General features: G+C 36.0%; 1 protein-coding gene across 1 annotated transcript in view; it reads right to left on the reverse strand.

Annotated features, from left to right (window-relative positions):
- Positions 1–386: 386 nt before the first annotated feature.
- LOC123239006 (caspase-13-like) overlaps positions 387–15923 on the reverse strand; it is a 31326-nt gene continuing 15789 nt past the window's right edge. Inside the window, exons 4-9 of the mRNA XM_044666275.1 lie at positions 14758–14928; positions 9245–9476; positions 7147–7287; positions 5508–5617; positions 1819–1922; positions 387–728 (exon numbers count right to left, since the gene is read on the reverse strand). Coding sequence (XP_044522210.1) covers positions 1824–1922; positions 5508–5617; positions 7147–7287; positions 9245–9476; positions 14758–14928 — 753 coding nt within the window. The 3' untranslated portion in view covers positions 387–728; positions 1819–1823. The remainder of the gene's footprint in view (positions 729–1818; positions 1923–5507; positions 5618–7146; positions 7288–9244; positions 9477–14757; positions 14929–15923) is intronic.

The raw sequence follows: 15923 nt of genomic DNA on the forward strand, positions 1-15923 counted from the left end.
CTCTGTATTGATAATAATTATATTTACTAACATCAGTCATATTCCATTCCATTAAGGGACTATAATTTGTTTAGCTATTCCCCAGCTATTGGGCAGCCATCTTGTCATTTTTTGCTCCCCCAAAAAATGCTGCTATAAATATATTGACATATATGGACCCTTTTATTTCCCATTAACTTCCTTGGTATGTATGCCTTGCACTGGAGGATCTGGATAAAAGAGTAGAGCCATTTTAGTCACTTAATTTGAATAATCCAAAACTATTATTTAGCAATGTTGGTCTAATTCACATCTCAACCAAAAATGCATTAGTATTTCCATTTTTCTACAACCAGTATCTTCATATCTTTTGTAAATTTTATTAATTTTGTAGGTGTGATGAAAAATCACAAGGTTTTTTGTTTTGTATTTATTATATTGGTGATTTGAATAATTTTTCTTGTGTCTTTGGATAGTTTAAGTTTCTTTTCGAGGAACAGCTTGCTCATATTACTTAACCATTATCCATAGGGGAATGATTTCTTGGTCTCATATATTTTTCTTTTATTTATATATACCTTGGATATGAGACATTTATCAGATACTATATTTATAACCACACACATATATATATATGCAAACATATATACATATTTCCAATAAATCCTTTTCTTCCCTTTTCTCAGTTGCATAAGAAAATGTTCTTCAGAAATAAATGGATTTGCAAGGTCCCAGTTACTTGGATTTTCCTAAAAAAAGAGAGAGAGAGAGAGAGAGAGAGAGAGAGAGAGAGAGAGAGAGAGAGAGAAGAAGAAGAAGAAGAAATGTGAGTTCAAATGGTAATAGACATGATAAGTGACCCAAGATCAGATTCTGAAGTAGCAGACACCCCACTCAAACTATGATTCTCTAGTCTTCTCCAAGTCTGATGGTACCAAGAAAATAGGGAGTAATTATAATTGAACTTCAGCAAATGTGTGTCAGGTCCAACATGGAACCTACTTGTCTTCTAGCAGAAGGATTATCCACACTGGTGGACATACATTTGTTATTATCACATTAATTATTAACTATGCAATTTTCTTGATTATTTGTTATGTCATGCTGTAAAGGACACAAGGGGTAAGTCCTCCTTGCCTCATTCCCCTCCCTGCTAAGCATTCTTGAACAAGGTCAGACAAGGAATTCAGACCCAGAATAGAGAGAAGCCTTGAGACATTATGAGATCACCAAGGCCAGTACTCCAGGTGTATTATCGGATCATTGCTGGTGGAAAGCCCTGGGTTCCTAGAATTCTAAAAGAATAAGAATTCCTGGTATCTATTTTGGATGACTGAGTAAGCTAGGAGGGGCTTGACTTTCCCATGGGCAAAAATATATCTCTACTGTGTTAGCTATTGTTAGTAATAATAGGCAGAATGTAGAAGGTGGAATCAGTTAATGAGTTAGTTGGTTATTTTGTATAGAGATTAAAGATGGACTGCTTTGAACATCAGAAAACTGAGTGCTTTCATTTCCCATTCACCATATATCCATCCCCATTCTTCAAGAAGAACCCCGGTGATTCCTCCTGGCATCCCTTTTTTCCCCTGACTGCAACACCATACCCTTCCGCCACCTCACAAAAATTCAGTATGTCACAGACCACCTCAGGTGCAGACAAATGATAATAATTGCAATGCTAAAGTCATATTTTTTTCTGAGCTTTTCTCATCTCAGATGCTTAAGTAGAGTAGTCTTACCACCCCCACACTGCCAACATATATACAGAAACACTTCACCCTCTTTTCTGTTTCATCCTATGTAAGATTTCATCCTAAGTAATTAGTAAGTACTTACTAGGTTTAATTACTTGGAAAGAGGTAGAAATTTTTTGTCAGGGTCATCCTTTCAATGGTGGGCATCTGGTGCTTAACATGTGCGCTATCAAATGCTCTCTGAACCTAAAAGGAAAAACAAGGTCTCAAGGTAGTCATCTTGCAAGAAGAAACAGAAAAAAAAAACTATAACATAAAAGAAGATGGAAAGCTGAACTTATGGATATTTAAATAAGCATATAGGTCCTTAGAGCACATGATATCCTTCCTCCCTTCTAAGCATCATTTTCCTAGGTCAAAGCATTTACTTTATTATGGAATATACTTCATATTTGCCTACAGTTCCTCAAGTCCTTGCCTGATATTCCAATCCTTAAACGTAATCACATGAATCATTCAAACACATGACTCTTACTCCTTACAAAAGTCTAACCCCAGCGAAACTGTTTCCTAGATATTCTAATACATTCCTATGGTCCTGACTTCCTTTGAACTTTGCCCCAAAGAGAACATTTCACAAGCTTTCTTTTTCTTCCTATCCTCCTTCTGAGGCCCTAACCATTAAAATCCTGATATTCTCAGTAGATGATAGACAATCTGCACTAGAGTCTGTCCCTACAAATTCTAACCTCAAAAACTTATTTACCAGAATTTGTTGAAACCATAATCCTTCTCAGTAATAAGAACCTTATTTTCCTCATTTCTAGAATTTAACCCACATACCCCTTAACTTGAATCCTTGATCTTTTTTACTTTCCCTCCTGAAACAGTATATACCTCCAAAATTCCACTTCATTAGTTATCAAATACATTTAGTCTTAGTCCCTACTCCTTAAGATACCTGTTTTCCTTTCTTACACAATTTCATTCAACAAAAACTTGTTCAGAATCTACTATATGGGTGATATTTTCATAGGCTCTTATAATATAGAGGCTAAAATGAAGAAGTCCCTGTCTTTGAGGAGTTCACATTCAACTCATTAGCAGTTGTGGTAGCAAATGAAAAAGACTTCTTGTTGAGTTTGGAACCTGAATACAAATAAATATCCAAAGAAATGGAGTTGTATAAAATGAAGGAAACAGACAAGAACTTATAAAAGAGATAATTCTTCATCTGTGCTTTGAAGTAATTTATGGATTCACTGAAAGTCCATCTCAGGAATGGGGGACTGACTCACCAATTTTCTATTTCCTTCTCATACAAAAGTCCTTTAAAATCTATATATCTATGAAATCAGTTTGTTTTTAACAGTTAAGATAAAGATGATTATATAGTGAAATGAAATTTCACACCTTGAAGCCAATCCAGTAAAAAGATCCTCCCAATATAGCTGAAGTTGACCATAAACAACAAATATAGAATCTATCATGAGGATAATGAAGCCCTACAGCAGTGATTCCCAAAGTGGGCATCACCACCCCCTGGTGGGTACTGCAGCGATCCAGAGGAGCAGTGATGGCCACAGGTACATTTATCTTTCCTATTAATTGCTATTAAAATTTAAAAAAAATTAATTTCCAGGGCGCTAAGTAATATTTTTTCTGGAAAGGGGACAGTAGGCCAAAAAGGTTTGGCAATCACTGCCCTACAGAAAACTCTGACCTTGAAGATTTCTGTGTTTCTAGTATATGTATGGCCTACAAGGTGTTTCACACAGGTGCCATTTTTTTCTTCCACTTCCATGCCTTTGTTCTTATTTCCTAGGTCTGTGGTAGCAAATCTATGGCACACATACACACCAAAGAAAGAAAGCAGAGCCCTCTCTGTGGGTGCATGTGCCATTGCCCACTGAAGTTATTACTAGAAAGGCAGAGGTACTCAGCCAAGCTGCTCCCTTTCCCTTCTCCACCATACCTGAGCACATTTTTTTACTTCACCAGCTCCTCTTCCCAGAAGCCCAATGAGAGCACTTTCTCCCTCTGAGGTAAGGTGGCTCACAAGTGGCAGATAAGGAGGGAAACAGAGCACTTGTGCCACACTCCTGCCCCTTTCCATGTGTTTCTGAGGACATTCTTCATTTCACCCACCTCTCTTCCCAGCAGCCCAATGAGAGTGTTACTTCCCTCCCCTGTCTGGGATAAGGAAGCCCGGAATAGGGGGTGGAGGGCCATACTTAATCTCTGGATGAAGGATGGGGAGAATATAGCATGCAGTCTCTAAAAGATTCTTCATCACTATCCTAGATTATATTACCTTTTTCCTTCTCTACTGATTTGTTTGCTTTTTCAAAACACAGCTTTTGTGTCACTTCCTCAAGGACACCTTTCATTGATACTATAGTTAGTTCCTTCTCAGTCTTGAAATTACTTTATCTTACTTAATATATACTTCACCTTACTTCTCTGTGTACAAAGCTTATCACTTAAGCAGAATGAAAGCTCCAAGCACTTTTTTAAGCCTTTGTCTACCCAGCTAGTACCAGTAAGTGATCATTGAGTCTACATGTCAGTAACTTTGGGGTCACTTATTTTAAGCTCTCACTAATCAGCTGTGTAACTTAATTTAAGCAAGTAAACTCTTAGAGATTTGGATTCTTTTTTGAAAAAAGTAAAGGATTAGATTAGAAATGGAAGGAAGAGACAAAGTATATTTTGCTTTGGCAATAGTCATATTTAGAATCTTGGCATGTAGAATAGAGTGAGCTGGGTAAATGATTATTGGATGACTTATGTGATAAAGCCCAGACAAGCCCTGGCTGATAAGTTTAGAAATAGCTCAGCCCATATAGGGAAAGCAGCTCAAAAGACCAAAAGAAGTGTATCAAGCATATCCATTAATTGCTACCAAGGTTTCTAATTGGGCATGCAATTCAGTATGTACACCATATCATGTTGTCATTTCCTTGAAATAAATTTTCTTATGTCTCTATCCTTCCCCATTACTGCTACATTATTCTCTTTCTACTCCCCAATTTATATAACTCCTGACAATTACCTAGTCTTCTTACCTTTCACAAATAGGATACTTATTCCTACTTTTTCCAAGAAATATTTATCAGACAATTACTACTTGAAAGATGCTACGTCATTCTCTCTGTGTATATAAAGCTCTTGATAAGCAGATAATTCCTTCCCTCAAGGAAATTACAACTGAATAGGAAGCAATTGTATATGCAATATAATTGTACAATACAGTATGATACAATTTATAATGTGATGAGTGAAAATAAAGAGTCAGAAAAAAATTAATGAGGAAGATATAATTTTCAACTCCAGGGAAAGGGAAAGCATTCATGGACAAGATGATTCTTGAGCTAGTTGAAGGAAAGGAAATATTCCAACTACCATAAATGTTAAATATATCCCTTTGAGTTGCTATTCCTTTTCATTGGATATCCTATTCCTTTCACTCAACTGATCTAAAACCCACTATCCTTTCCTGGTTCAAGTAAAGTCTGCTCCTCATTGAAGTTTTCCCTCACTAGCCATATCACAAAGTGATATTTATCTTTCCTGTAATACACACCTCATAAACTGTACCAAACGATCTTGCACTACTTTATATTCTGTTCCATATTGTTTTCTTCCAGGTTTGTAAATATATGTTCAGTCACCTAACATTCTTATTTGTGAAATGAAACTCCATGAGGCTAAGTTTTATATTCTTTTCTTTGCCTAACATGACCAAATAAAGTATACAAATAGGTGGTAAGTAAACACTTTTGAAGGAATAAGGAATTGATGAAAAAAAGCCAATAAAAGAAGTCTTACCTTTTGGAAGATTTCTACTATGTGGCAACACCTAGAATGCTTTCGCATATGATCGATGAGTTTTACAATGAAGAGGGAACCTTGTTCACGATCTCTCCAAGAAACAGTATCTAAAAAAAAGAAGAGATTTTGACTTTTGGGGCCATGAATCTCACCTAGGAAAAGCTACAACTTGCAGACTTCTTAGAATAGTTTGTGATGGTGGACAGAGCTGAGCCTGAAGTCAGGTAAACTTGAGTTCAAATCCAGCCTCAGACTTTCAGTAGAGTTTGTAGTTCAGTGGGTAAGTCTATTCCTCTCTGTCATCAATCTTTATCTTTTCAACAATAAAAAAGAGTGTAATAACAGTAACTCCCTCAGAAGATTGTCATGAGAATTAAATAAGATGTTTGTGAAAGCACTCAGCACAATGACCTGGAACATATTAGTCACTATATAAGCGCTTTCCCCCCCCTTCTTTTTCTTTCCCCTCCTTGCATTTTGCTTGTGTGGAAGGACACTAAGCAGTATTCTTGAATTAGCCCAATGACTCACAGAAAATGACCCCATGAAAATGATTCCCTTTTTAAGGAAGGCTGGTCAAGATGAGAGAACAGGACATAAATTTAAGAATATCATGAAATTTAGGATATAGGATGAGATTACAAGAAACCTGAATTACACTCTAGTTTTTCTGATCCCATCAAAGAATAGCAGCTCATAGTGTGTCCCCCTCGCCTTCTGTTGACTGGGAGCAAAAGTGTTACTTTCAGCAGTCACCTAGTATAACTATTCTTATATCTATTGAGTCTACCTTTGTCAATGGCACATTCTCCACCTCTATGAAATGCTTCTTATTTACTTTTCATTCATTTATATCCATTATCTTGTAAAAAAAACTAACCCATAATTTAGAAAATCCTTTTTGATTAATTTTACTGGACTTGACCATTCCTTCAGACTATATTTTCTATGCTCTTATGTGGTTAGCAAATACTCTCATTTTGCAAATGCCATAATTTTGCTTGCTGAGTGTTAGAATAGAATTTCAAAAAAAGATTATCCTATTCACAACTAGTTTGTAAACTCTATGGGTAACAATACAAGTACACATACATGTTTTGTGTAAACATTTGTGTGCAAGCACATGTATTGTAGATATGATACCTACATATATAGGCATATGTGCACACATATAGATACATGTGTCTATGTACAGATACATGTATATGTATGTACACACACATGAAAGGAAAGACTTTGTCTTTCACCTTCCACACCCAGTATGTTTCTTCCACTAATGTCTGATAAATTCATGACTCTTAAGTTGAAAGGGATATTAGAAACCATCTAACTTAACCCTATTATTTTGCAAATAACAAAACTGCAATCATATATATATATATATATATAATTTCCTTTAATGTTATTTATTGAATGGCTTGCATATCCTTGAAAAGAGGGCAAGAAAAGATGGCATCTGACACCTGATAATTCAGATATGGGTGAAATGGCAGGGGAAACATATGACCAGCAGAAAAGGACTTTAGAAATTAGGAGATTTTAGTTTTTTGCGTTCTTTAAAGATCCTAAGGTTTCCCATTCTGCCCCAAATAGGCTGGATCTGGTTTATGAGGATCTTTTATGCCTAGCAACTTACTTGGAGTTGAAGAGAAGAAAGAAATGAAGTCTTTTTCTATATGGGTCTCAAAGAGCGCATCTTCCTCAAACAATTCTGGATTATTTTCACTTTCCTTAGAGATTTCTGGGGAGTCACTCATCAACACTTTCCCGCTTTGCGCTGAATAAAAGTAAATTTTTTGTTAAGACCATCTCCACCTTTTTAACAGAAATACAAATATTTTTGGTTTACTTTTTTTTAATCGCTATTGCCTAAAACATAAGACTCATGAGGAAATCAAGGGAATTAGGGGAATTAAAACAGCAAGTGGTTAATTGAGGGAATTGGGTGAAGTATAATGACTCTACCTTGTGACTTAATTTTGGAGCTAGCTCAGATCCCTTTTTATTCACTTATGATGTGTCTTGCCCAATGTCTGACTTTTGAGAAATGTTGATTCCATTGTAGGTCTTGGAAATAAAAATGTTGCAGTGTGTGAATCTGGCCCAGCATAAGAGAGAAGCTAGACTATCCCTCAATGCTGATTAGAGACCCTGAACTAAAGACCTAAGAAATTTGATCAGATCCAGAAATTGATGAAAGGATTTTTTTTTCACAATTGTATATCTCAGGCAATTCAAATCTTTTATCTGAATGCTGTCTGTTCACTAATCAATCATTTGCTGTTTCCATGTTTCTTTGATTATTCACCAATACTTGAGGGGATTCAGACATCTTTTTTCTGATTTCAGGGAGTTGCATCTGTTTACTTCCCAACCTGGAAAAACCCTAATCTGTCTTCTGATTAGAAATCAGATTACCTATTGTTGTTATTTCCATTTAATTAATCCACTGGTCTTATTTGATTAATTTTTTAATATATAAAAGTCTATCTCAACCTGTATTCATGATTCATGGCTTAGCTGGGAAAATCTAGTCCCAATTTATTGAGCAATCATCATTCATTACTTAATAATTTGATATGTTCAAAAGATTAAGCCTTTGTTTCTATCATTTTTTTACCTGCTACACCAAGTACCTTTCTTCCACCACTATCTGATAAATGCATAGCTCTGGAGTTGAAAGGGTCATTAGAAGTCATCTAATTTAACTCTATTATTTCACAAATAAAAAGGCTGTGATCACAGAGAAATTAAGGAGTTCTGTCATAACAAGTAGGAGAATCAACATTTGGATTCAGTTTCTCTATCTACAAATCAGTTCCTTTTTTTTTTTTTAAACCCTTACCTTCTGTCTTGAAGTCAATACTGTGTATTGGCTCCAAGGCAGAAGAGTGGTAAGGGTAGGCAATGGGGGTCAAGTGACTTGCCCAGGGTCACACAGCTGGGAAGTGTCTGAGGTCATATTTGAACCTAGGACCTCCTGTCTCTAGGCCTGACTCTCAATCCACTGAGCTACCCAGCTGCCCCCTCTGTTCCTTTTTAAATGCATCATATTGCTCTTATCTAAAGAATTATTCAAAAGGGCAAATCAAACCAATTTAGTATTAGCCTTTCACAACTGGAATTTATTGAGTATCTAGGAGAAAGGTGAATTTTTGATATATTAAAGATTAACAAACATAGAATTTCAGAATTCAAAGGGACCCCAGTGCTTATCTAGACGAATACATATGTGACCAAAATACATACTAAATCACTCATAAGTATAATCCACTTTCAACTTTAATGCCTCCCATAAGGAGCAAGCCTTCCCTTTTTCCTCCATTCCATTTATGTATGTTTTCTTATTTTTGAGAAGTCTTGTTTTCTTGTGCCCCCCCACAAAGCTTTAAAATACTTTCTTCTACCAAGTATCCCATAGAAAAAAATATGTCCCTACCAAAAGTCCTGTTTTGCTCTCATAATGATCATTCCTTTAAGGAAAATTTCTAATGATTGATATGTGTGTATACTTGCATACATTTACACATATATGTAGTTATATGTATATACATATCTATAGTAATTTAATACTGTTAATTGATACGGTAAGTTACAATTACACTAAGAATTTAAACCTTGGAATGGTCCTTGTCAACTGTTGTCCTGAATAGAAAAAAGAAAATGGCACCATTATCTTTCAATATCAGAAAAACGCCTTTATAACAATCAGGATAATCCAACATAGTGCTCACCCCCACGACAAGCCTGGATTATGATAACCTTGGGTTTATCTTTCAGATTTGGACAATTCTTGGTGTTTAGAATGCTGAATATGGTGTCATAAGGAAGCACATCGGGTTTCTCCTTCTCATGATTTTTCCCACAAATAGCATCCAGAATACCATGAGACATCAACACAACAAAAGTGCTATCAGATGATGCGTGTTCTAGGAGGGCAAATTTCCTCAGTTCTGACTCCATTTCCTAGAAGAAATTAACAAAGTCATTCATTTGGAACTTGCAGTCTAGTACCCTACTAACATCCATTAACATAGTCATGACCCTTGAAAGAACTCATTCCTTTTTACATAAAATAGATTTTTCTTTTTTGCTTGGTCTCACTTATTTCTTCACCTCCTTTAAAGATTTAATTAATCACATACACACATATACATATATACTCATATGTATATATACAAATACATCCCATTTGCATATGCATAATACATGCATACATTCATTTTACACATATGTACAGGCATACATAAAATTATAAAAATAAAAAAATTACCAAAAAATACAAAAAATTTTGTATAAGGCACTAACTACATCATGGAATTAGTCTATAAAGATGAAAATGATGCAGTTCTTGACTTCAGTTTCCTCTTCTGTAAAGTGAATTTCTGACTAGTTTGCTCTCTAACTGGAAATCTAAGATCTTATCTTCTAATAGAAAGGTATAATATATTTATACAGATATAATCAATAATGGTGATGATACAAATAATAATGAAAATAAATAGCAGTTATATAGAATTTTCAGGTTTGAAAAGCACTTCAAAAAGATTCTTTCATTTCATCCTCACAACTCTGGGTGGAAGGCACTCTCCTTTTCGCCATTTTATAATAAAGAGAATAGAGGTAAACAGAGATTAAGTAACTTGTTCAAAGTCACAAAACTAGTAAGTTTCTAAAATTGATTTGAAATTCAGGTCTTTATTATTCCAGATCCACTGTTATTTCCATAATTCTGACTAGCCAAAAGGTAGAATAAAATAATGGCAAAGGAGAAAACCAATAAAAGGAAGGTCATTTTTAGCCAAGGAAGATTTTTTTCTTTATCATTCTTTCTTTTTCCAACAGTAAACAAACTTATTTAATTTGGTATTTCTATATTATCTATATATATATATATATATATGGTTTGATTTTTCTCTAGCTTTTTAAAGCAAGACATTTAGAAGTTTATGGGAACAAAGGGAAGAGATATTGATAGTTTTAGAAAACTGAGACAACAAATTAATATTAGCTGAAAGATAAAGTGACAATAGAGTTCACCAAGAAATCATGATGCAGTAAAGGAAAATATAGTTTGCAAATAGGTGATGGCCTGGGAGAGAACTGAGGGGTCAAGAGACTGAAGGTCAAAGTGTGGCCAAAGGACAGGTTTTAGGTGTGGAAGGCAGAAACTGAGGAGGAATTATAGCAGACCACGATCAGATAAAGGAATTTCAGAGTTCATCATCACGGAAGTGACACATTTGTAGATGTTGGCAAGAGTAAGTTTATGAACATTTTTGTGTGTTGCTGAGATGAAGTTGAGGTCATGTGAAATGAATTGAGAAAATTTGAAGTTAGAGAGCATTGCTACATATAGTAATCTCCTCTAGTATGAGGGCAGGATTTGAGGAGAGAAAAATTGTGGATAGACCAAGCATTGAAGTTACTGAGGAAAGGTTTTCAGTCACAGTTGAATATGTGAGTTCCCAGGTCACTAAAAGATATTTATCTCAGATCCATGTATATATTCTTAACCTTTAATTTTTTGTAGCAAGATATGTCATATTACAAAATTATCTCACCATCAAGGATTTTTCTAAGTCCAGGAAATTCTACTTATCAGGAAATCAACATATTGATTACAGTTCCTCATTCTCTCAGAAGAAATAAAATATTTAGTCCCACTAGATGTAAAAATAAAAGTTTCTCAAAATAATTTTGAGTGAATAGAAAGCTTTTAATCTGATGAAGATTACCCAGATTTTAAAAGTTTAACTGAAAATTTTTGGCATTGGCTTTTTAGAACCATTAATGAATAAATCAATTGCTTTAGTAAAATATGGCCTATTTTGAATAAGTACTCCAATCTTTGTATTGTCCTGTCAATGAAAATATTTTTTTTCCTTTGTATCAAATGTTAGCTATTTATTTTTAAGCTGTTTGTTCTTCCAACATCAAAAAGTCTAGGCAAGAATGTAATCAGTCAGTAACAACAGTCCATTTTTTAGATCCTTCTAAAAGTCCTTGATTGTTTTCCAAAAATTAATTAGGCTGTCTGCAACAATAATTTGTAACTTCTTTTTATTCATTTTTAGTTTCTACTACACTTTCTACCTTGTTTTAATTAATCATGTTCCATAGTAGATTTGAATGATTCTTGAAAGCCACATTTCCCTACATCAATAACAAACTGAAATAGTCCTAGCAACCATCAATGTGTGATCTTTTAGAGCTATAATTTGTGCATATGTCCTTAGAGCAATGCCACAGAAAGGAATGAAACACATGTACTTAGCATGAAATCCAGCATATAACTGAAAGTGAATTAACTGAAAGTAAAAAAAAAACTAGATTAATCTGGATTTATTGAGTCAAGGTCAAATTTTCCAAGTCTTCCACCTATAATTACAAAATACAGACATAACAATTATTGTCAAAAAACAACAACAACAACAACAACAACAACAACAACAACAACAACAACAACAACAAGGGACAGCTGAGTGGCTCAGTGAATTGAGAGCTAGGCCTAGACATGGGCGGTCCTAAACTCAAATCTGGCCTCAGCCACTTCCCAGCTGTGTGACCCCGGGGAAGTCACTTGACCCCCATTACCACTCTTCTGCCTTGGAACCAAATACATACTATTGATTCTAAAACAGAAGGCAAGGGTTTAAAAAACAAACAAACAAACAATAAAAAACAACAACCATTGCTTAGGCCAAATAATTCACAAACCTTTACACCTACTACCTTGTGTTTTTGTGAAAGTTTATCATTTGTGTCCCATTGAATAACAGATTTAGAAATGGGAGAGAAATTAGAGATCATCTAATCCAACCAACTTATTTTACAGATGAGGAAACTGAGGCCCAGAGAACCTGAGTAACCTACCTAAAGTCAAAGAGGTAGAAAATGAAAAGCCATGAAAAAAATATCAGAATACAATGAATTGATGGCAATGTGACAAATTTCTGGCATTCTCCACAAAATTATTGAAACCACTGTCTATGACTTCTTCATTCCTTTATTCTAGGCCTAAAACATGAAGATATCTTATTAATTCTTTCATATTACTTTAATATATCTGAAATTTGGTTATTTTAGTAAAATGGAATTTCATAGAAAGAATATATGATGGAAATGGGATATGGATTAGTGGCCTTGATATGAGGATATAGAGCAGTGATGGTGAACCTTTTAGAGATGGAGTGCCGGGTCCCACCCTCCCACCCCCAGGCCAAGTGCCTCATAGACTGCCTGCTGTACCCCCCCAACCAAGTGCCAGGTGCACCCTGCTCTCCCTTACCCCACACAGGGGAGGGAGAAAATGTTTTCATTGGGCTACTGGGTGGGTAAAGTGAAGAATGCTCTTAGTAAGTGTAGGGAGGGGGAAGAGAATGGCTTGAGCGCTCTGCCCCCCTCTAACTCTGCTGCCTGTGAGCCACTCACCTTATGCCTTGTGTTCTATCTTTGGGTTGCTAGACAGAGAGCGGAGATTTGAAAAAATATTATCAGGCACAGTGGAAGGAGGAGGGCAGCCCAAGTCCCTCTGCTTTCTAGTAAAGAACTGGGGGAGTGGGAGGGAGGGGGAATGTGCCCACAAAGAGTGCTCAGCATTCCACCTTTGACACCCATGCCATAGTTTCACCATCATTGATATAGAGTATGTTACTTTACATGAAAAGTATGAAAAATATTTGGAAAATAATGCCCTAAGTAACCAAGTTACTCAGGAGATATGTTAACATTTTAGTAATCAGTATTAGAAATCAAAGAGAATATCACCCAAATAACTCTATTTTTCCCCAAATAACTCTATAAATAGAATTTTACAATAATCAGGTACTCCATGGTAGGTAGAAACTTACCTAGGTCAGAAGAGACTTACTATCTCTGTGTCCTTGAGAAGGTGATTGACCATTTTTTTTTTTATCCTGGGACTCCATTCTAGGAGCATAGGGCCACAACCAGTAGGCAATGGGTCGCTCAGGGTCACCCAGCTGGGAAGTGTCTGAGCCCGGATTTGAACCTAGGACCTTTCGTCTCTAGGCCTGGCTCTCAATCCACTGAGCTAGCCCAGCTGCCCCTACTTTAGGTTGCAGTTTCTTTAGCAGATGTAGTTTTTACAGGGTGGGGTTGCTAGCCCCACACCCAACCCTCCTCCTTTTTCATCCGGGCTAGGGACCTTCCTTAGCCCAGGAGTGGTAAGGGTGGGCGATAGGGGTCAAGTGACTTGCCCAAGGTCACACAGCTGGAAGTGTCTGAGGCCGGACTTGAACTTAGGACCTCCAGTCTCTAGGCCTGGCTCTCAATCCACTGAGCCACCCAGCTGCCCCTATTGACCATTACTAGACATTAATTTCCTCTCTTATGCTCCTTATAAATACTATGATCCTCCCAGACTCAGAGAAAGGTTCTCCAAGGAGAATGTGAAAAGATATCAAATTCAAGGTATTAGCTGTCTTAAGAGGCATAAATTGCCAACTGATGTGCTGAACCAAATTCTACGAATATGAATTGTATAGAATTAAGGTCCCATGTATTTCCATTATGAAATCAATTACATGTTTTAAGAGTTAAATGGTAGAAGTTCAACAAAAGTGAGGAGAGCAGTTGATAAAACAGTTGAATTTGAGAAGTACAGATAAAAAATAGTGAAGGAGAAAAGGGAGATTATTATTTTAATACCCTATAACTATACCTAAATTCCTAATACTATCTAAAATTTCTAAAACCCTAATTCTAACTGTCTTCTGAGGACAGGTTCTTCTTGCCTGGAAAGACCAGGCCTATCTAACCTACACTATCTAAAATTGATTCACTATCTACCTATCTTCCTAAATAAACAGACATTTGCCACCCACAAACTCCCTCAATCTGTTTCTATCAACCAACTGCCAGTAGTCAAACTTCCAGCAGCCCTTGACTAAGAGACAGACCTCTGGCTATCTTGAGATACAAAGGCAAAAGACCTAACTGCCAACTGATTCCTTCCTTATCTCTCCCCCTGTCTCTTTGGTAATGGAATCTTCAGCTCTGGTTCACTGACCCCTGTCAGTACTGCTTCAGCTCTGGTTCACTGACCCCTGTCAGTACTGCTTGACTTGGAAATCTTGCTCACTACCTCTTAAAGAGACAGAGGGAGAAATTAAGAAAATCCTTTTAACAATGTCCAGTAGGATAATGAAACTATTCTGGTAGTACTCACATCAAAAGTCTAGGACCTATTAAGAGGGACAAAAGACTTAAATTGGACTCTTACCAAAGATGTGAGGTTCCTTCGGACATCCACAATGTATCCTAGATCTGTCAGAAGGTCTTCCATCCCTTTAATGTCTACCTCAGCCCCATTCCTCTCAGTATACTTTTTAAATTCGATGTTACAGATGATGAGGGCGAACCGCTTACAACCTTCCTTATTCACTGGGTATATCTGCAAAAAATAAATATAGGATGAGTTGATGAAGCCATTCTCTTTTCTCTTTTACAGACCAAAGTATTCCTCCTTAAGTAATCAGGGTACTTCTACCAATTGTCCTTTTTCCTGCCTCTTGCAAGAAGACAACACTTCCTTATTTCTTGCTCATGGATGTTGCCTATGAAAAAAGTCAATGAATGTGGAGACAGGTTTAGGCCTGAAGTCTATGTCTTCATAAGCATATGGCTATGTCCACATAGATATAGATTTAGATAATGAAGAGGTAGATATAAGCATAAACATGTAGATAAAAATATAGATATGCATGATTGCATATATAGGCATGAATATGAGATAAGAGATAAACTATGGGTATTTATGTTTTAGCTAGCTAGCTACCTATGTATTCCTTATACCAGGCTACTCATTAAGGGTATATAAACACACACATGTATGTATACACACACTAATACACTTATACCTATATATAATTTATGCATACCTACATAAATATGTGCTTATATATGTGTGTAGATATATATATATATGTATATATATATTATCCATATATGTGTTAAAATTAGATAAATAGAGAGATAATAATTTTTTGTCAAGGCTCTTTGGTGAAATTGAAATATTCTTTCCCTGGCTCTCCAACAATTCACATTTAATCCACTGCTCTAAATCTAGATCATCTCACCTGCATTACAGTTCCTTCTTCAACTTCTGTTCTCTCCTTTTCTGAGCCTTTACCATTTTCATCTCCTTCAATGGGAAACATATTTATAGGTTTTATTTGAAAATAGGTCCTCTCAGGGGACAGCTAGGTGGCTTAGTGAATTAAGACCCAGCTTAGAGAAGGGAGATCATGGGTTCAAATCTTGCCTCAGACACTTTCTTGTTATGTGGCTCTGGGCAAGTCACTTAACCTCCATTGCCTAGCCCTTATCACTCTTCTGCCTTGGAACTAACACCAATATTGATTCTAAGAAGGTGGTAAGGGTTTAAAA

The sequence above is a fragment of the Gracilinanus agilis genome, chromosome 3 (genome assembly GCF_016433145.1).
Source record: "Gracilinanus agilis isolate LMUSP501 chromosome 3, AgileGrace, whole genome shotgun sequence".
Taxonomy (NCBI): Eukaryota; Metazoa; Chordata; class Mammalia; order Didelphimorphia; family Didelphidae; genus Gracilinanus; species Gracilinanus agilis.